This window comes from Ovis canadensis, chromosome 9 (genome assembly GCF_042477335.2).
Source record: "Ovis canadensis isolate MfBH-ARS-UI-01 breed Bighorn chromosome 9, ARS-UI_OviCan_v2, whole genome shotgun sequence".
Lineage (NCBI taxonomy): Eukaryota > Metazoa > Chordata > Mammalia > Artiodactyla > Bovidae > Ovis > Ovis canadensis.
In genome coordinates, this window is record NC_091253.1 from 31,513,465 (window position 1) to 31,535,836 (window position 22,372).

The 22,372-nt window shown below is 48.8% G+C and overlaps 2 protein-coding genes across 6 annotated transcripts in view; one reads left to right on the plus strand and one right to left on the minus strand.

The window, feature by feature from the left end:
- Window positions 1–22,372, minus strand: part of TG (thyroglobulin) — a 231,795-nt gene that overhangs the window by 68,742 nt on the left and 140,681 nt on the right. The window lies entirely within an intron of this gene.
- SLA (Src like adaptor) overlaps window positions 1–22,372 on the plus strand; it is a 40,018-nt gene that overhangs the window by 14,533 nt on the left and 3,113 nt on the right. For 4 of the 5 annotated variants that reach the window (XM_069599835.1, XM_069599834.1, XM_069599833.2 and 1 more), the window contains exons 2-7: window positions 195–340; window positions 10,702–10,801; window positions 11,655–11,741; window positions 15,136–15,239; window positions 17,912–18,043; window positions 22,120–22,252. In XM_069599835.1, the coding sequence (XP_069455936.1) occupies window positions 280–340; window positions 10,702–10,801; window positions 11,655–11,741; window positions 15,136–15,239; window positions 17,912–18,043; window positions 22,120–22,252 (617 nt within the window). In that variant the 5' untranslated portion in view covers window positions 195–279. Of the gene's footprint in view, window positions 1–147; window positions 341–10,701; window positions 10,802–11,654; window positions 11,742–15,135; window positions 15,240–17,911; window positions 18,044–22,119; window positions 22,253–22,372 lie in introns of those variants that run through there. The other variant, XM_070292508.1, reaches the window with a different exon arrangement.

Here is a 22,372-nt window from a genome sequence, read left to right on the forward strand (position 1 = left end):
TCCACCAACAACACTTGCTAGCAACTTCCTTCTCTGCGGTTTCTGTCATTCCCTTGATAAAAGAAGTAGAGCTGCGCAAATGTAACCAACATTCACGAATCTCATCTTCACATAAAAACACCCGCCTTTCAAGAAGCGAGCGGCCTGAAAAAATGATGCAGGATGTACTCTAAACTGGGTCATTCTCCACCCAGAGGGCTCGGCGCGTGGCTGACTCCCCGTGTGGATCCCCTGTGCCGTTGGCTTCGAGCGGCTTTGACAGCCCGGGGAGAAAGAAAAATGGGAAACAGCATGCGATCCACCCCGGCGCCCCCCGAGAGGCCTCTGCCCAACTCAGAGGGTAAGTCTGGCTTCTTCAGCAAAGACGGGGCGATGGGGGTGCTGACAGCTGTTCAAACAGGGCAATGGGTACATAGGGCTTCCTTATACCATCTCTCTTGCTTTGCCTGTGTTAACAGGCTCGTGATTAAATGCTAAAAATGATCAACAATGGTGTCCTGGCAGGATGCTAAGCTGCTGGCATTTTACGATGGAATTTCAAAGCAGCTGGTTTGATCCTTTTATTTCATTTATAGGTGGGAAAACTGAGGCCCACAGAGCAAATGAATGTGTATATTAGCTATTGGTAGAGTCAGATTTCCAACCTGGGCTGGTCTGGTTCTTAAGTCTAGGTTCTTTCTTACCACTTCTTGCCAACCGTGATATAATATTATGATGGGTATATTAATATTATCCTGCGTCTATGATATTATCATGGGTATATAATGTTCGCATGTATATAATGCTACAAAAGCTCTGCCAGAATGTTTTCAGTGTAACTTGATGATGCTAGCCACCAGTCCTAGGAAATCTTCCTGAAAATAAAGGAATCTTTGTGAGCATCTGTAGGACAGCAGGGACCACGTATTCTAGAAGGAGGGCATAGTGTGGCGGGTTAATCGAGGATGCCAGGAACCAGCTTTCTCCAGATATGCAAGGCTGAGCCAGACTCTCGAAGCCATAGTCATTCAGGGATGGCCGAAGAGCTGGGAGGGGACACTGGCAAGCAGCGATAGAGGCTGAGATCAAACCCATGGTTTAGAGGTGCGGGTGGCCGCTAACACCCTCACCTTTATTTCCTGTGAGAACAGTGAGGACGCGCCTATGGGTCCTTTAGGGAGTCAGAAAGGGGATGGTCAGGTTGGGTGACCCATCAGTGTCTCCAGTGTGTCTCTGGAGCTTTGGGACACTTGGACCTCCCACCTTTTATCACAGCAAACCAGAGTCCGATCCCCCTCTCCTAACAGGGGTGACCCCACCTGGTGCCCCCATGTCCCTCGCAGCATTGAACTGGGCCAAGTTCACACGCACAGATGCCCAGTACCATGTCTGCGAAGCACAGCTCCACAGGAGCGGGGACAAAGCCAGACCAAGCCGTCTCCCCACCTGCCGCTTACTCCATGACGTCTGCGACCCCTTGAAAAGGGGTCATTTCTTCCAAAATGGAACACTCCGTATCACGGCCCCATGACTCCTCAGATGCCCCCAGGTGACTGCACAGAGACCCTCCTGTTCCATCCTTGCTCAAATCAGATGCAGGGCAATTCTAGTGACCCTCCTGTCCAGCTCCGCAACACCCCTCCCCAGACCTAGGGAGGAAGACACTGAGACGTTCTGCCAGACAGAGGAGACGGAGCCGTGTGATTAGCGGGCGGGAGCACGTGTACCCCCGGCAAAGTTCCGAGCAGCGTGCAGTTGCGCAGAGTGGCTGCGCCTGAGCTCCTCTCCCACTTTCTCCAAACCAGCTCACGTCAGTCTTCTGCTCTGACCGTGGCCACTTCTAGAAAAGCGATTCTGCTAGGCCGGGGCCCCAGCTGCCTGTGGGAGGCACCACCCAGGAGCCCATCTTGTGAGGTTGCCTCTCCCACAGGGGTGGCGGGGGCGGCATGCTTGAGCGAACTCCATGAAAACACAGGCCTCCAAGGACTCGCCCATTTGCCTTTATTTTCTCAATGCAAATCGTCATGAAATAAGTTTCTCTTTTTCCACTGTGTGGGTGGGAGGGCGCCTCTAGAGAAGTGGGCCAGGGGTCTCCCCGACCCTCCGCCCCCTGGTTCCGAGAATTCCCCAGGTGGTACCCGGGTTGCTATCCAGGCAACCACATCAAGTGCTGGCGGCCGGTGGCTTTTCCATCCCCAACCCCTGAAAAGTTTCCTTTGTGATCAGTCCTAACTTGATTTCCTCTTTCCTCTGACACCTACTTGAATAAGGGATGAGGTGGTACGGTCGATGCTAAGTGAATTAGTCTCGATTCAAATGATGTAAAAAAGGTGGGTTTGCATGGCACCTTTCAGCCAACACTCCTGCTTACTCATTTTATTGGTCTCAAGGACCCAGGAGCTCTCCCGGGAGCAGATTCTTTAGGCCAACAGACAGTACCTCCACTGACTTCAAAAGCCCCACAGCCCTAGGCTCCTTACACGGATGAGCAAGAGGTCAACAATGTGGACTTCTAGACAAACAGGTGTTCTGAGCACGACTGTGAATGCCTGGGAATATGGATTTGCCCATCTGTTTTCTCCTCAACTAAGCTTTCCAGACTATTCTTGATTAGTTCCCAGAGACAAATATCATAAAACCCAGAGAGACAGCAGGGCTTGCTGAAAATAGGACAGGTCTCAGAGGCAGATGACCTTGTTGGGCTTCTGGTATTATCCTGCGGGGGCTGCCTGACCACAGAGAAGTCACTCAGCCTCCCACGAGGCAGGCTGTCAATGGAGATCAGAGTAATTCTTCCCCAACAGCGATGAGGGCACAAAGCAGCTACCTGATACATGTGGGTGGAAGCACTCCTTTCATGTTTGGGAATGCATGTAAGAATTAAAGATTTTAAAATTTAAAAAATAAAAAACTAAAAATAAAAAAAAAAATTCATTTAAGGTTATCTGATGGCACTCAGTTCAGTTCAGTCGCTCAGTCATGTCCAACTCTTTGCAACCCCATGAATCGCAGCACTCCAGGCCTCCCTGTCCATTACCAACTCCCAGAATTTACCCAAACTCATGTCCATCGAGTCGGTAATACCATCCAGCCATCTCATCCTCTGTCGTCCCCTTCTCTTCCTGCCCCCAATCCCTCCCAGCATCAGGGTCTTTTCCAATGAGCCAACTCCTCGCATCAGGTGGCCAAAGTATTGGAGTTTCAGCTTTAGCATCAGTCCTTCCAATGAATACCCAGGACTGATCTCCTGTAGGATGGACTGGTTGGATCTCCTTGCAGTCCAAGGGACTAGGCTGTGTCTAAATGGCCTTCCCCACTGCCCCCCCCAACCCTGGAAAAAGTTTTAAAGTGGGGATTCCGTGACTTGTTCCCAAAGCATCCCAACGAGCTCATTTTCTCTGCAAATTCTATGCATGTTTCAGAGTTCAGTTTGGGGCCAGACGCAGGTGGAACCAAGTTGAGTAAGACCCAGGGAATTCCCAAAGAGCTAGGAAATGGCATATTTCCACCCTAACAAGAGAATTCAGTCACCTTGCTGTGATCTTTTTCCCCTCCCTGTTTCTAACTTTCTTACCACCCTGACCTAAAGTGAGATCTCACTGGCAGAGGTAGTAAGTAACACAAACCCAGACACTGCTCAGACCCCTCTCTCTGCAAGGTGGAAAGAATGCTAAACTGTGCATTTACATAGCATCAAGAGTGCTGCCCAGGTGGGTGGAAAGAGGGGTGGGTGGGGCTCTGGGGAGGAAGAAGGGGCAGGCAGTCTCAGAGCCAGGGGACTACTTCTCAGTGAGTGGTGTTCAGACCACCTGCCTCGATCCCCTGGGTAACCATCAAAAATGCAGATTCCGGGGCTTTCCTGGTGGAGTAGCTAAGATTCCATACTCCCAATGCAGGGGACCCAGGTTCAATCCCTGGTCAGGGAACTAGTTCCTACATGCCCCAGCTAAGCATTCACATGTCACAGCAATAACCAGACACAGCCAAATAAATAAATAATTTAAAAAATTCACATTTTGGGGCCCCACTCTAGACCTGCTCATCAGAATCCAGGGATGGTGGGAGGGGGCAGCATGCCTGATTTCCTACAAGCCTCCTGGTGCCTCTTAAGCTGCCTGAAGCTTGCAGAGCACAGATCTGCTGCCACACCAGCATGCAAGGAGCAAGAGAGAAGCCAGCCTGTCTCCCTCATGTCTCTCTGTCCTTGTTTGTAAAAAGGGGAAATTCAAGTTACTTGGTGCTTATATGCACCAGTCCTGAGGCCACATGCTTTAGACACATCAACTCTGGAGTCTCACCTAGAGCTGAGGTTCATCCCTATTAGCATCTCCACTTGGCAGCTGAGGAAACTGAGGGATGAGGTGGTTCAGTTACTTGCCCGAGGCCATACGGCTGGGATTTGGGAAGCCAGTGGCCTGAGTCTAGAGTTCCCCTACCACCCTGACATTATATGCCTGGAGGGAATGGACTTACTAAAAGGACAGGTGTTCCCTAGGATGAGGGACAGTGTGGTCACCAGACCAAATGACACAGACACTCAAGTGGCCTTGTGAAAGACAGACAGAAACCCATGTCAGATCTCTGACTAGAGGCATTTTTCCCACCCGGTCTCACTGACTCCACTGCCGGTACATATGATGGCTTTAGGACGAACATCATTCAACTTTCACACTGAACGTGTAATATTTGTACATTTCATGGATACCATGCAAATTATGGCCAACCCATCAAACCTGACTTCACATTGCTTAGAACGGGATTAAAGATTGTTTTAAGTAAATTAACATTAAAAAAAAAAAAAAAAACAGTAGGCTCAGAGGGCTAGTGTTCCAGCATACAAGGAGTTCCCTGGTGGCTCAGATGGTAAAGAATCTGCCTGCAACACAGGAGACCCAGGTTCAGTCTCTGGGTTGGGAAGCTCCCCGGGAGGAGGGCCTGGCAACACACTCCAGTATTGTTGCCTGGAGAATCCCCATGGACCGAGGAGCCTGGCGGGCTGCAGCCCATGGGGTCCCCAGATTTGGACACGACTGAAGTGACTCAGCAGGCACACGGTGTAGGTGGTGCTCCGCTGTGACCAGGGGAGCAGGCGGTCAAGAGCAGAGTCTGTGACCGCCACTGTTAGGTTACCTGGTTCTGAAACTAGGCCCTCAACTTGCTGGTTGTGTTTGTTGGCAAGACTCTCCACCTTGATGTCCCATCCGAGCACCTCAGAGTCTGCTCAGCCCCACACTTGCCCATCTAATTGACAGAGAAGTCAGAACCACTCTGGGCCATGGGGTCTCACTTTCCAGCCCGTCACAAAGGGTCCACAGGCACAAGTGTCCCGTGATGACCAAGAGAACTCAGGAGACCTGCCATCAGGCCACTCCGCCTAGCCCTGTCTCGTTATTTAGGTGTGTGTCGGGGCCGGGGTATCTCCTGTGAAACAGAACTAAAAGTAAGACCTTCGTTGACTCCTCCGTAGGCCACGAGTTTGAACATGACTCAAGGCAAAAGAAAACAAGAAGCTGAGTTCACTAAGCTGGTTAACTCCTGTCCCACCATCTGCACTGAGTAGCTCTGTGTAAATTCTGAAGCCACAGTGAAATCGGCTTTTGTCCCAATTCGTCATGAGCCAAAGGTCAACTGGGCAGAGCTTGGTAACTAAGTCCCAAGACGAGCAAAGCAGCTTCGTGACCTCACCATGAGCTTGGCAACCCCCATGCTCTCCCCTGAACATGTTTCTGAAACTCCTCCAGCCTTGCTTTCTTCACCTTTTAAATAAGAAGATGAAAGTGAAAGTGAAAGTCACTCAGTCATGTCCGATGCCTTGCAACCCCATGGCTATACAGTCCATGGAATTCTCCAGGCCAGAATACTGCAGTGGGTAGCCTTTCCCTTCTCCAGGGGATCTTCCCAACCCAGGGATCGAACCCAGGTCTTCTGCATTGTAGGCAGATTCTTTACCAGCTAAGCCACCAACGAAGCCCAAGAATACTGGAGTGGGTAGCCTATCCCTTCTCCAGTGGATCTTCTCAACCCAGGAATCAAACTGGGGTGGGTCTCCCGCACTGCAGGCAGATTCTTTACCAATTGAGCTATCAGGGAAGCCCAAATAAGAATATATGTTCCATACATTTATCATGTTGTATTGGAGCCAAAAAAGTAAAGAATGCCTGCTTTTGCAAGATGGTTATACATGGGATCTACTAAAGGCTTTCTGCATTTTAAAAGAAATGATAGGCCTTACCTGGTGGTCCAGTGGCAAAGACTCAAGGCTTTCAATGCAGGGCCCCAGGTTTGATCCCTGGTCAGTGAACTAGACCCCACATCCCACAACTAAAAGATTCTTCATACTGCAACCAAGACCAAATGCAGCCAAATAAACTAAAAATTTTTTTGCACTTGGATTGTAATTTCCCTGTGCAGCTAATTATTATGGATTTTTCTCAATGGCTAAGGCCATTGAAATTCATATAGTAAAAAATTAGTTTGTATTGAAATGCAAAAAAGCACAGATACTCTTTATAGTGACTAGTTATGTCTCCAAGACTATTAATATTGTAAATATAGCCTTGTGGTTAGGATTTACTAAACCTACACATTAGTAAATTGTACTTGTTAATACAACTGAAAAACAAACAAAAAAATGAATGATAATGCTACTCTAAGGAATAATAATGCAAAAAAAGGGCCTGTCCTCTTGTGACCAAGTAATATTTGTGGCTAGTAAGTTCTGCCTCAGTCTCCTTCCGCTTTTGGATTCATTTCCTATTTTACACTTTTGTACAGTGTGTTTAATCTGACTCATTTTTGCGTTCAGCTATTAGCAAATATTTGGTCTCTTGAACTGCATCTTCTGTTCTCACCAAATGGTGTTTATTTTTAGAAGATAAGAATATTTGTAAATTTACGGGACTAGAGGTTTTGCAAAATTCAGAACACTGCTGGCTGAGACTGGCCTGGGATCACAACGGAATGATAACCTCACCCCCTGCCGTAAACACGATACCAGCTACCACCGACTGAGGCAGGCTCTGTTCATACACTTCCTCATGAATCCTAACCCGATCCGAGAGGTCCAGTGTAATAGTTCCCATTTTAATACTTGAAGAAATCAAGCTCAGATGAGTTAAAAATAAATCTCTCCCCAACTCACAGAACAATTATGCAGAGGAGGTGGAATTTAAGCCCGGTCTGATTGATTTCAAAGCCGGTCCTCTCTTCTGAAAGCTCTCCCTGGATTTCTTCTTTGTCTGCCCAACATGCATCTCATCACTTAATTCGGTTCCTTATCTTGAGTCTGCAATAATCCTGTCTGCTTCCTCTGAGCAACTCTTCCCTGTATCCTTCATTTATCTGACTTAATCCAAGTGCTCTGCTCTCCACAAAGCTAGGGACTACAGAAATCCATAATCCTGTGTTTGAGCTTTATGAGCAAACTTAAGTTTCCTATTTTGCATTAATTTCACCTTAGGGACCAAAGTGCATGGAAACTTTGGTGTGATTCTAGCCCCAGACCTTACTTAAAACGGCTGCCCTTCCCACAAAAGTACAAACCAAACTCTATCTCCCCCTGACTCTGCCTTCTGGTTTTCCAGTGCTGGGGAAACAAGGTGATGCGGTGGGCCTAAAAGCCCTCGCAAAAGACCAAGCAAGGGCCGTGACCTTGAAGCCAAAGCTCGGACTCAAAGTTTCTCAGTGATGTTTAAGTATCATAGCTATCAAAAAACATCATTATTACGGAAATTCCACAGGAAACTCAACTTGTGAAATTGAAACCCTCCAGCCCCTGAAGCCTGTTTTCCCCTCCTTGAAACACTTTTTTTGTACAGGGATTTTGCTTTTGTTTCTGTTTTTAACATTAAGAAAAGACGGTTGCTCTGTTCCATAGCCTTAATCTTGAATCAGAGATCAAAGCCCCGGCTCCTCTTGTAGACATACAGCTTGTTTCAAGGTTCCATTGCTGTCACAGATAACAAAGCTGTGCATCTCATTTTCACGCTTGTTTTTCAAAACGGTCTGGTTCTGCCACCCCACCCCCACCCCCTACCATCCTGCTTGCCACAAATCAGGCTCCCTTCTCCTGGACCCTTTCAAAAGCTCAGCACGACGGCAGTTTTCCAAGGCCTAGCAGCATCAGGACCTCCTCACGTGTTCATTTGATAAACCTGCCTTGAGCATCCCAGGCTGGGTGCACAAGACTGCTCCTCCTGGAGTTCATGGCCATTCCCTGACGGTCACACACACAACACACACAAGCCCAGCTCACTGCCTCAAAGGCAAAGCCCAGGGCTGGAGAAGCAGGACCACAGGAAGGCTGGGCTCCTGAGCATCAGGTGACCTCTGAGTCGACAGAGGTGGGAGGGATGAGAGAGGGGAGAGCAGAGTGTGGTCCAGGCGGAGGGAACAGCCTGTTGACTGGCTCTGCAGATGAGTAATCTGGCCAGCTGGGAAAAACACAGCAGCCCATCTCAGAGCATCGCAGGCAGTGGAGACCCTGTTACTAAGTGGTCCTTCCACAGTTGGGGGCTGTCAATCTAAGAGGAACAGATTTCCGTCATGAAGGCATTTTCCAACCCCTCATTTTCCAGAGTAACCCACATCCTGGAAGGGAAAATGTGACCAGACTCAGAGCTGCGAATCAGCCTCAAAACCAGGACGATTTACCAGCATCTGGACAAACCTTATGCACCGGGCCTGGCTTCCTGGCACGATGCCTTCCTCAGTCCCCTACCTAACATTCTACCTGCAGTTTTGTGCCCTTTTTCTTAAAGAGGACCTCCAGATCTGCAGAGGTTTCATGTCCCACCAAGTCTGGCTCCACCCCTTGTTAGAACTCGGGACTTTGGGCATGAAGTCCAACTGTAGCGCTACCGCTAATTATGGCACCGGGTCTGGGCTGCACGAGGGAAGAACTCTTTCTTGATTCAGCAAAGCAGAGTGGGACGGAGGACTCCCCACAGGTGCAGGGAGGGTCAGAGACCTCACAGGTCAGCTTCCCCGGGGACTCTGCTCCTTCTCATGAGCCCTCCCCTACTCCAGCGACCACGGCCACCATGAGTCACTTTTGGTTTCCATCTCACACGCAGGGACACTTGCTCTTACAGGGTATGTTGTGTGTGACTCAGCTTCCCCAAGTGAACAATCCATCTGAGGACACTATTCCATGGCCATCACTCATTTCTCATTTATTCTTACTCAGCCTTGTACTTAAGCTCTCTTTCAACTTAGTCTGATGGGGACTATGTGAGTTGGAGACTACAAGACAGATGGGCTGGGAGGTGTGAGACTATGTGAGATGGAGACAGATGGGCTGTAAGGGACAGCTAGAGGTTCCAGCATGAGGCCCTCTAGATCCTAGAAGGTGGCCACCAAGCCTGCCTGGGGTGAACGAGGCAGGGAATGACCCCTCCTTCCATGACTGTTGTATTCTCTAGAATATGAGTTCCATGACGGCGGGGAGACTTGGCTTGCTTTGTTCACCATGCTTGGCCCACAGTAGTGGCTCAATAAATAATTGGTGAATGAGTGAATAAATAGTATGTCACCTAGAATTTTGAGTTCAGATGCCCGGCCAGCAAACAGACTAATAAATGCAACATCACAGCAAACAATAACTGTCTTGGCCAATTTGCTGTTGTTATTGTTCAGTCACTAAATCATGTCTGACTCTTCGTGGCCCCATGGACTGCAGTACGCCAGGCTTCCCTGTCCTTTACTGGTTCCCGGAGCTTGCTCAAACTCATGTCCATTGGGTCGATGATGCCATCCAACCATCTCATCCTCTGTTGCCCGCTTCTCCTCCTGCCCTCAATCTTTCCCAGCATCAGAGTCTTTTCCAGTTTGTAGGATATGCTATTTCCCCAAAGATGTACCCTGATATTACCCTGTAGCTAAGACACCTGAATTATGGCAAATCACTAAGGCTGTGAAACAAGGCTTTGCTTAGTGACAAAAAGCAAACACACATGCTGTCAATCTATCTTTAGTCTATAGTAAGCTGTACTAACCTCAGCCAGAATGAACCAAAGAGCATGCTTTCCTTTTCAAAACTGCACCAGAATTACTTTCAACATATGTATGATGAGTACTTCATTTTTTTCCTACCTCCCCACCAGCAAAGGTCCCTGTTAAATAGAAATCTGACTTGGCACCTTACATTCCATGGGGAAGAAGGGATTTGTTGAGTTTCAGAGTTAATAACCTCCTGGTCCTGGTGGGTCCCCAGAACTCATGGGGCCTAACCCTGACACCCCACCTCAATAAGTTGCAGATGTGGATGGAACTCGTAAGCCCCAAGGAGGGTGCCTAAAGCCATGGTAATAAGACAGGATGTTTTCACAGCAGCTCATCATTCATGGGTATTGATATATACTTTCATCTTATCTCACAAAAATCCTGGAAAGAGGAGTTATTAGCCCCATTTTAAAGATGGGAAAATGGAGGCTAGTAGGCATTCTAGGACTCGTCCAGGAGTATATGGATCAGTAGATGCCAGGGAACCCCCTGGAGTCAGACCCTGTGACCTCAGCTCAAAGACCTCTGCATCCCCATTTCCCAGAGGAAAATGTCCAGGTCAGAGCAGGAATGAGCAGGAGAGTAGGTCACCTGACTCACCGTTCCTGAAGAGAGGAGGACCAACTGAAAATTGCTGTTTCAAAACAATTAGCTGCCTTTTGCTGCGAAGTCCCCAGGAAGGTCTCACCTCTGCCCCCAACCTTGGTTTTGTTTCCCCAGAACTGGACAGTGACTTTCTGGCTGTGCTGAGCGACTACCCATCTCCCGACATCAGCCCCCCGATATTCCGCCGTGGGGAGAAACTGCGTGTGATTTCTGAGTGAGTGAGCTTTCCAAAACTTTTATGATGCCCCCAAAGAACTCGATGCTGGTGGGAATTGTCAGATTTTCTCTATGGTTGTCTGGTTCCCCATGGGCCCTGGTCCTGTTGTGAGGTGGGAAAGTTGGCCCAAACAGTGGGCCTCCAGGCTTAATCCTCCTGACTGCTGCTGGTGCTCTAAAACTTTCCCTGGCTCCTAGTTGCCCAATGGATAAAACAGAAATTTCTTAACTTGGCTTTTGAGACCCTTTATGATCCAGCTTCTATTTCTTATGTTGGCCTCATCTCCCCCCAACCAGGGCAAGGTTGAGGTTATACATTAACGCAGACTCAGGAAGAGGACTCAGGGATCTGGGGCAGGGCGGGGTGGGGGGGGGAGAAAAACTTCTGATGATAAACAGAAAGGTATTGCCTTCTGACCTGTTGTCTCTTTTAGATTTGAAAAAGGCTGTAGAAGACATAGGGGCTCTGAGCCCCTTTTATTTAGATCCTCACTGATGTAGACATGTGAAACTGTCTTGGTTACATCTCAGGGTAATCTAATTCAGCAGAGTAAACAATTATTTTTTAAAAAGCCTCCAACCACGGAAGATAAGCTAGAAACATCAGCTGCTGATCCCTGAAAGGTAGCTATTGCCAGCATGTGGGAAGACTTTCTGTTTAGATCAAAATGGGGGGGATATACTTAAAAACTAAATTTTCATAGGGAGAAAGTCTGGTTAATGTGGCCAAGGACAGACCCTAAAAAAGGAACATCCCAGTGCACCCGGGATTAAATCCGGTTATTCTGTTCATTCATTCATCACTCACCACTTCCCCACTCACTCTTTCCTATTTGTTCTTATCCTTCTAGTGAAGGGGGCTGGTGGAAAGCCATCTCGCTTAGCACCGGTCGAGAAAGTTACATTCCTGGAATATGCGTGGCCAGAGTTTACCACGGGTGAGTACATTTCTAAAATAGCATCAATGAAGCAGGATCTCTGTGAGAGTGCAGGCTTCCCTGTGGCTCAAACAATAAAGAATTTGCCTGCAATGCAGGAGACCTGGGTTCAATCCCTGGGTTGGGAAGATCCCCTGGAAAAGGGAAAGGCTACCCACTCCAGTATTCTTGCCTGGTGAATTTCATGAACAGAGGAGCCTGGTGGGGTTACAAAGAGTTGGACATGACTGAGTGACTAAATTTCATTTTATGAGAGTGCATAGAGAGATCCCAGCAGGGCACACTGGAAAGGAAGGTGTTAGTTCAGTAGGGTCACTTCTAATCTTAGCTCAGTCTCTAAGGACAGAGGTGTCCTTAGGTTAACCCTTTCTCTCTCTAAGACTCAATTTCTCCATTAGGTAGATGAATAATGGACCTCGCAGGTATAATGTGATGTTGCTATAGCAATAAGGATTCAGGAACTGTGATCCCAAGAAGCAGCAGACAAAAGTCAGCCAATCTGAGGCGCAAATCCAGAGACTGTCACTTAGTGGCTGTATGAGAGTGGGCAAGTATCAGCTTCCTATCCCCGCTCATTAAATCGAGAGCATAGTATAGAATGATAGGAATGATGATCTATAGTAATGGGACCAGAGTCTGGGGCTGTTAGGAGAATGAGAGAGGATGACACACAGATTCTTGGAACTGGGCCTGGTGTTGCCACCAGTTACTCAGCACATACTGTGGGTGCACGGGCGCTCAGTCGTGTCCAACTCTTAATGAGCCTATGAATGGTAGCCTGCCAGGTTCCTCCCTCCATGGGATTCTCCAGGCAAGAATACTGGAGTGGGTCGCCATGTTCTCCTCCAGGGGATTCTCCCGACCCAGGGATCAAACTCATGTCTCCTGAGTCTCCTGCATGATCAGCTGGATTCTATACCACTGAACTACCTGGGAAACCCACTCAATACAGACGAGCCACATTCTTATCCAGTCATATCCAGCATACGGAGAACATGCTGCCAAAAATGCTTACACACCCACCCTGACAAGTGGAGAAGTCAAGCAGAAAAGAAGCCCCTTGAAATAACAGAGCATGCAGATGAGAAAGCAAAGATGTTTCTCTCTCCTGCAGTTATACAGAAGAGGCCACGGGACATGACAGGTGGCCCTGGTGGCCAGCACACCCCAGCCAGGACAGGTGTGGGTCAGCCTGGCTTCCACTGTGGGGCCTTAGAAAAAAATTCCTCAGCCTCCATGAACCACAGTCTCCTCATCTGTCCAGTTACCAAGGCCAGAACTTGGCATATAAGACAGGAGAAAGGAACTCCACTCTTCACTTGAGGGGTCCAGAAATACCTTCCTTACAGTCAGAGAAAGACTCTGCAAGCCACCTGCTTACCTTGGGAAGCAGAGCAAACTGCCTAAGTTTTCTGAAGCGTGGAACCCAGTGCATTTCATTCAGTGTTACTGATTCTGATGATGAATATCAAGAGTTGTCCCTGTGCTGACGATGACAAAGCTGAGCAGAGGGGGGCAGTGGTGGCTATGAGAGTTACTTCCTGAAAGAGACGTGAGTCATGTAACTCTGATCAGCTGTGTGTCATTGATCCATCCATGCACTCAGCCATCAGCCATCAGCACCTTCACGCTGAAGAGGCAGTGCTGAATGCCGGCCTGAGTAGGGACGAGGGCTGAAGAACCCAGATGAGTAAGATGCAATCCTGACCCTACAGAGCTTCCATTATTACAGGTGCAATAATGTCCTGAAAACACAGAGCAGGAAGAGAGGGGGTGCAGCATGATGGCCACAGAATTGGAAAAATGCAGCCAGTTTAGCAGTGTCCACTGTGACGTGGGTGCCCATTTGCTCAGTTGAATTCAATTCTTGTGACCCCATGGGCTGCAACTGCCAGGCTCCTCTGTCCATGAGATTTCCCAGGCAAGCATACTGGAGTGGGTTGCCATTGCCTGCTCCAAGGGTGGGTCACTTCAACAAATTACTTAATCACGCTGACCCTCAGCATCCTCATCAGTGAGACAGAGAGTATGCTCTTGACCTTAGGTGGTAGATACAAAGGTTAGATTTCAAGTGCGTGACACGGTATGGGCCCATAATTAGTATTCATGCATGGACATCATTATTGCCATTGTTTTATTATCTTCATTTTTATAAGTGAAATTTCATGAAAGGACTTGAAACGATGAATGTTTATCACTTATGCTAAAACAAATTAACATGCCACGCATCACAGAGAACTAAGGGAACAGTTGAAATATTTGGCCCAATATGGCATCACCACGATCTTACCAACAAGAGCACTCTTGGAGACCAGCACATAAGTAAAGCAGTATCTGATGTTATGTCTGCAGGCTTCTCACACATGGTGGGAAGCCTCAGCCAGCCCTGCCAATGGCCTGCTTTCATGCCAAGGGGAATATTAAAGGGTGAGAAACAGCAGAATGCTAATACTCCCACAACACTCGCTCATCCAGATGTGATCAAAAGCCAGGGCCCATTCACTGAAACCCAGCATCAATTAAGAAGGGGTGACGACTGCTTCCCAATACACAGCAGCCAACTGCTAACAGTGGTTCTGCAAAACCAGTCAGTCAGGGCCCTTCACCCCAGAACACAGATTCCTTTGTGCCCCCAGCTGCTTTCTAAAGCATGTTCAAAGTGCCTGTTCTCCTCTGAAGGTGAACATTCCATTGGAAAGCTGGGCTACAGTATTATAACTGTTTTATTTTGAAGAGTGAAGTGAAAAAAAAAGGCACAGAAATGCACGGAAATGCATCATGCAATGACAGCTGAGTTTAAAAATGTGTTGAAAAGGAGGAAACAGAATGTATGCAGGGTGGGGCGTCAGGTGGTGAAATCAGGCACCGCCATTTCTTTCACTTTCTTTCTTTCTTTCTCGTGGTGACTCATTCTTTCATGGCTATATACCAAGCTTAATAAGCTGGACACCCAGGTGAGCGAGACAAAACCCCAAACGACAGGCATGGTCCCTGCCCCCGCGGATGGAGGAGCTGAGTAGTCAGAGTACGAGGAACACAGACATTAAATAAACTACGGAGAAGGTCCCTTATCATGTTTTAAGATGCTTTTATATAATACGGAATGGGTACCATGCAGCTGGCATTTGAGAAACAGGATGAGAAAGATGCTGTGTGTCTCTCCGTGTCATTATTCAATGTAACACCTGCCTTGCAATGGGCACTCAAGAACTATTTGAAAGATTTAAAGAATGGATGAATGAACCATTGATTGCCTTGCTCTTTTTCCTGTTTGTTTTTTAAATCCCAACAGCGGGTGTTATGTTAGCTGGACCTGGATCACTTCTGCATCCCTCCTGTCTTTTGGTGGGGAGGGTACATTTGGGGCACTCACGGCTGTCTTTCTTGTCCCCAGTTGGCTGTTTGAAGGCCTGGGCAGAGACAAGGCTGAGGAGCTGCTGCAGCTGCCGGACACGAAGATCGGCTCATTCATGATCAGAGAGAGTGAGACCAAGAAAGGTGAGCAGCCTTGAACCCATCCTTCCATTTGGGGGTCAGAAAACAAGCTTTGCTCTGGGCTGACTCATGCATCACCCGGCTCAGGTTCCCTTCCTCCTACGATGCACACGAATCAACCCATGCAGTGAGCTCCCAGAAGCCCGCACATGGGCAGTGTGGCCAGCACCGAAACCAGGGCACTGGAGCCAGGCTGCAGGGAGCTGGTGGGGCACTGGCTCAGGCTCTGACCCACACCAGGCCTGGCAGACTACCACTGCAGAATTTCTCATCTGTGAAATGAAGAGGAAACCCCTTCCTTGTGAGATTGTGGTGTGATTCAAATGTAATAGTATTTGTTGTGCTCTCACGACACAGCAGACCTGCAGTCTCAGTCCCTGCTGTGCTCTACAATGAAATCAGGCAGCCGAGAGGACTAGGACAAGCAGATTCACCATGGCCTTCACCATCGTAATTTTCATACATCCTACACACTAAGTACTTCAGTGAAAAAGAAATGGTTCAAAGCAAGAGTCTCCAACTCTAGTTTGGCCTGTATGAATCACTAGGAAGTCACCTCCTCTCGCTAAGCCTCTTTTCCTTTCTCTGTAGCATGGGATTAACAATGGGAATGTGTTTGGCACGTGTCTGGAATAGGTGGTGGTGGTTTAGTTCGCTAAGTCGTGTTCAACTCTTACGACCCCATGGACTGTAGCCTGCCAGGCTCCTCTGCCCATGGAATTCCCCAGGCAAGAATACTGGAGTGAGTTGCCATTTCCTCTTCTAGGGGATCTTCCTGATGCAGGAATCAAACCTGGGTCTCCTACATTACAGGCAGATTCTTTACCAACTGAACTACAAGGGAAGCCCTTCGAGGGAAGTCTGGAATAGAGTATGCATAAACTCACATAAGCCAAACATTAATAGCTGGGGGCTACTCAGACTAACTGAGAATTAATATTAACTTCTTGAATATAGAAAATAGCTCCAAGATCTCAGCCTGTTTCTTGTACACCCACCATCAAAGAAGAGAAAATGTGGTTTCTGAGACTATCTCCCATGCGTTTATTAAGCACCAGAGTTACCTGGTACTGGATGGAGCCTTCCGGTAAAATGAGCGTCAGCTTTCCTCTGGGGAAGCAGGGACCTTCTGTGCGATATAATGAAGAATCCAGGACCAACCTTTTTTCTTAAAAAACCTAAATATGCAGGGTGAGAGCAAAGGCAAAGCAGAGGCGAAACTTCCTGTTCAGGTCCCAGGGGGTCTCCTGAGGCAGGAGACCCAGACCCAGGCAGGGTCAAGGGGTGGTGGGGAAGGACCCCAAGTGTAGCTGCCAGAGCTGATCTAAAAATAGACTGAGCCGCAGCCTGGGTGGGGGCAGCAGGCTCTGCTCCCTAGGGTATGCAAAGTTCTCATCAGTTTCCACCTGCAGCTCTTGAACTGCTCGCTGTCCTTTTTCAGTCCTTGTTGCCATTACCGGAAGACACACGCTGAACTGACGCAGAGGGCGGGCCTGGGAGAGCAAGGGATGCTGGCCACTAGAGAGGCCTGCTGCAGGAAGGCAAAGGTCCCACCCACCTCGGGGCGGCCACTTCTGAGCTATGTGCCTCCAGCCATCTCACTCTGAGTCTCAGTTTCTCCAGCTGTAACAGTACCTGAGGACCATACCTTCCAGGGTCTTTCTGAGAATCAACAGAGAGGTTGCTATGAAATAGCTCAGCCCCTGACCCAGCATATGCAAGCCACTCACTGCCTTGTGAGTCTTTTCCCTCCCGGAACCCTAGAAGACAGAGCAAGGAGGACATGTGTGTGTGTGTGTGTCTGTGTGTCTGTGTGTGTCTGTGTGTGTCTGTGTGTATATGTATGTGTGTGTGTGTGTGTGTGTGAGACTCAGTCATGTCTGACTCTTGTGTGTGTGTGTGTGTGTGTGTGTGTGTGTGTGTGTGTGTGTGTGACTCAGTCATGTCTGACTCTTTGCAAGCCCGGGGACTGTATCCCACCAGGCTTCTCTGTCCATGGAAACCTCCAGGCAAGAATACTGGAGTGGGTTGCTATTTCCTACTCCAGGGGATCTTCCCAATCCAGGGAATGAACCCACATCTAATGCACTGCAGGCTGATTCTTTACCATCTGAGCCACCAGGGAAGCCCAAGAACCCTTACACATGACCTAAGCTCAGTTCTCTCACTTTCCATTTGAGGAAATGGAGGCTAAGAGAGGTGCAGACACACCCAACGTTCTACTCCATGCTCCCAATGGGTGGGTGGGGCTCCATCCCTACTCAGGGAACTAGATCTCACATACCACAACTTAAGCATTTGCATGCTACAACTTAAAAAAAAAAAAAAAAAGATCCTGCATGCTGCAGCAAAGACCAAAGATCCCATGAGCCACAACTGAGACTCAGTGCAGCCAAATAAAATAAATACATGAATATTTTTGAAAATAAATTTTAAAAAGAGCATTGCAGTACAGTTAATGCAACTGGACTGCTCAAATACCACGTTCCTAGAGATTCTAAAGAGTGAGCTACATCCAAACAGATGAGGCTCGAGCAGTTGTTGCTCAAAACACAAGAGCATGTATCTGGGTACCATGGTTGTATCATAAGGCTGAGAAGGTCTCTCTGCCTCCATGGTGGTGGGCTCCTTAGCTGGTGGCCCTGGGGTGATGACCTGTCCTCCACTCCCTGCAGGTTTTTATTCCCTCTCAGTGAGACACCGGCAGGTGAAGCATTACCGAATCTTCCGTCTGCCAAACAACTGGTATTACATTTCCCCGAGGCTCACCTTCCAGTGCCTGGAGGACCTGGTGAATCACTATTCCGGTAAGAAACACTCCATCGAGACCGAGGCATGACATCTCTCTTGGCTCACTGCCTAACCCCCCAACCCCAACTCCAGGCACTCAGTCTAGGCTGCTCCCCTAGACCTGCCTGGTGATTTACTTTGCTCTCTTGTCCATCCTGCCTTCTTCAAATGCTCTTTTCTCAGTAATTCAGACTGCAAATTTCAGGCTAAAACAGACTGAATGTGAATGCTAAGTAAAACGCAGCCAACCTCAACTTCATCCTCTCTCTGCCTGTAAGTGAAATGAATCAGGATGCCCCTACAGTCAAAACCACAGATGGTCTGCACTTCCTTAAGTGGGTTGTACACTTGGGCCTCTGGGGCTTTGCTCTGAAATGCCCTCATTTCCCCCTTTCTGCATGTCAAAGTCCTCATCAACCTTCAAGGCCAACAGGAAGCCAGCTCTGTGATGAAGCCCTCGGAGTTAGAAGACGAATGGCCTGTTTTTTCTTTGCTCCCCTGGCATGCCAGGTGTTTTTCTCCCTAGAATTCTGGGCGTTCCGCCTGGTGACCTAGTTAAGTGTCTACTAGCCTGTGTTTCTCAACAAGCTCTTAGAAACCAGGGATTATACTTCATTCATCTGAATGTCCTTCCTGGGCCCAGGAGACAGGTCCAAGCAGGCCATGCTGACCAGAGCATCCTCCAAGACAGCGGATGCGGAGCGGGGTTTGATGGAGGTGACGAGTGTAGTGCATGGAGTCGGAAGAGGAACTGTGAGTTAGACTGACCTGAACGCCAGGTCAGGAGTTAAGAGTTTCACCCTATGGAAAAGGGAGAAATGGCATTTGAAAAAAAAAAACAGTGGCTGAAAGCTGGCTCTGAAACCATCTTGTGTTCAGATCCCAGATGTGGGCAACCTTAGGCTGGCGGCTCACCTTTGAGTCCATTCTTCCCTGGGTCACGCAGACGCTAAGTGTTCCTACCTTGAAGACACGGTGAGAGTGCACTGAGTTAGCACAGGGAAAGTGCAGATGAGAGCGCCGCGGACGTAAATGTGGGCTCCTGCTAGAGAGCCACTGTTTGAGCCGCTGTTCCCTGGCCAGGAGGGCGCCCTCCTCCCCGCTTCTGCCATGTGAGAGAAAGGAAGACAGAAGCCGCTTTCACCTCACAAGCATCTTCCCCCTTCCACGTTCTGGACGTCTGAACCCAAGCCCTGGATTCTTTAGGATGTGTGATCCTGAAGGGCCTTCCAAGGTGAAAGGAAGCATCCACAGCACTGGGTTATCACACCTGGCCTGTGAGAAGGGCAGGTCAGGAAGAAGGAATGGTCACTCGGGAGACCCACGGCCAAACTTGCCTCTGGGCTCTATGAGTTCTTGGGCGAAGACCTCCACCTTGTGGAGCCCACTTCACTGTTCATGGAAGGCGGATGAGAGCGGCCCACCTACAGGTGGTTGCCACGATTCCTGAATATGACAGCTCACGCAACGTGTCTATCTGAGCTTGGCACACAGCGGGTGCAAAATAAATGATACAGCAAATATTACTCCTATGACACCTGAACACCTAGCAGTGTAGCTAAAAATGAAAGAGGAAGGGAGTCCTGGAAGCAGTCAGCTTTTACTGATCACGAGTAGAAGTTGGTCGTGGTATTTGGCTTTTAATAAGAATCATCTGAGAGGTGTGGAGACCATAAGTTTTGCATAGACAAAAGCAAACATGAAAAGGATGCTGGCCCGGCAGAGATGTTTACAGAGCAGGAGGTCCATGAGGCTTTCCTGCCATGAACCCCCGAGGATCGCACGGCAGCACAGAAGCGTGCCTTCCGAAAACGCGCCCTGGGTCACTGCACCAGCACAGGGGTTGAAGGCAGCAGTCCCCTCTGCGAGTGACTGAAAAGGGTCTGGGGCCCTGCAAGGATTCTGGTACCTTCAGGACCCCATGGTGGGAGTAATGGGGCCAATTTACGTCCCACCACGTTCTTCCTAAAGGCGCAGAATCTGAGAAAGCATGCAATCAGGGGTGTGAACAGACTTGTTTTATGAGTTACTTATATTTATTATCCCAGTGCCTTTGGGCAAATTATTTAATAAGTTAATTATTATTCAATTCTATTATTCAAATTTGCTATTATTGAATTTAATAGTTTTGGAGCCTCAGTTTCTGTATCTATGAAGTGAAAGTGAAAGTGTCAATCGTTTAGTTGTATCATCCAACTCTTTGCAACCCCATAGACTGTAGCCCGCCAAGCTCCTCTGTCCATGGGATTCTCCAGGCAAGGATACTGGAGTGGGCGGCCATTCCCTTCTCCAGGGGATCTTCATGACCCAAGGACAGAATCTGGGTCTCCTGAATTGTAGGCAGATTCTTTACCATCTGAGCCAATAATTTTGGAACCTCAGTTTCTGCATCTATAAAATGGGGATTAAAATGCCTCTTACAGGATTATCGTTAGGACAAAAAAAAAAAAAATCATGCCTGTGACTGGGTGTGACCTTGAGCTCATGACTTGACCCCAAGGTCCTTGGGTTCTTCATTCCCCAAACGGGTACACAGTACCAACAGCCAGAGCAGTTCAGGGCTCCCTGAGCTGACAGCTGCCAAGCTCACTCAGCATGGGGCTGAGGCTATGTGCTCAGAAATGCCAGTTCTCTTCTTTACCAAAACGTATGTTTCACCCTAAGCATTAACCTTTGTAAGGAAGGTGCTCTCTACCGCCACTGGTTTCTTTCATCTTTGTGTCTAACTTGGTGTCCCTCGCCTCCTAACCTGTGAGGTCGTTTCAATTTCCAGCCTGTGACAGGTAATTATTTCAGGTTCACATCTCGTTAAGCTCCCTGTAACCTCAGGGTCCAATCTTACATTCCTCAGTGCATGCCAGCGTGGGTGGACATCTGAGTCCACGGTGAAAGTCACGCGGATGCGAAGCATTACTGACAGTCGCTCTCTGACTTGATTCTTCAGCTACAATTCCCCTTTGTTCTTTGGCAAGGACATCCCAAGAACTCTATCAATGTGATGGAGACAGAGCCCAGCAGAGGGGTGCTGTGCTTCCTAAACCCTGGTGACGGGCGGTCTCGAAGCTGGTGTGGCTGCATCCGGGCAGACACTTCATCTCCTGCAGGACATGAGACCCACTGGGCTCTCCATCCTCAGCAGGGCCACAGAGAATCTTCTGCATCTGTGAGAACATCCGAGCACTGCAGTCTCATGATGACATGGGCTAGGGGAAGGCTCTGAAGAGACAGAGGCTCTATCTTAAAGCTCCTAGAGAGATGGGGGACCCTGGAAGCTCAGCAGGAGCTATTAACAGGAAGATAAAAGGAAAGGATTTATTTAATTTTCATCCTCTTTGTGCTTGAGTATCTAGGGTGGAGAAGAGAGAAGTTTCTTTTTTGTCTTCGCCCATTTTCTTCTCGATTTTGCCTGTTACCTTTCTGTTTTTCGCCTCCTACTTCTGTGTCTTTCGCCCTTTTTGGTCAGTCTTTGCTTCTTCCCCTCCTTCCCTGTCTACCTGATTCCCTCCTCTCTTCGTCTTCCTTCCATCCTTCCCCTCTTCTCTCTCCTTTCCTTTCTGTCTTCTTCCCTTATTTCCTTTATCTCTCTGCTTTCCTCTCTCTTCCAGCCCCACCCATGCTATCTGGACCCCCGTTCTGTGTGCCGTGGGGGACACAGCAGCGCACGTAGTCCCCCAGCACACAGGAGGCTGCCCCTGAAGCTGACGGCCCGGCACCTTGGTGGGAAACCCCTGAGTGTGGGGGTCTCCCTCACACGGGCACTCTGCCAGCTGTTCTCACATGTCAGCTCCATCCTCTCATCCAACAGTAGAGGATTCAGGTTCAGAGGGGTCCAGGTGATGCGCTATCTGGGCGGAGCTGAAACTCTACCCCAAGTCTGGTGGCTTCTGGGTCCTAAAGTCTACTCGTGCCTTGTGTCAAGCTAAGCACAGCGTGTACTCGGGGCATACTGAGACGTCTTCAACAGCTGCGCACATGGTTCTCAGCCCCTCGCAAATCTCAGCCTCAGTTTCCCCTCATGAATATCCAGGGCCCTGCAGCACATACTGGCCAGGGCATCTCAGAGCCACTGACCGGTTCTCTGCTTTCTCCTCAGAGGTGGCCGACGGCCTCTGCTGTGTGCTGACCACGCCCTGCCTCACTCAGACGGTGGCAGCCCCAGCAGTAAGGGCCTCCGACTCACCCGTCACCCTGCGCCAGAAGACCTTCAACTGGAGGAGGGCGATAAGGTGTGTGTGTGTGTGTGTGTGTGTGTGTGTGTCCTCCATGAGTGTATAAGCCTCAAACCAGCACGTGAGCCCAGCACATAAAAACTGTGGCCTGTTCCCGCCAGCCTTGCTACCCGCTTG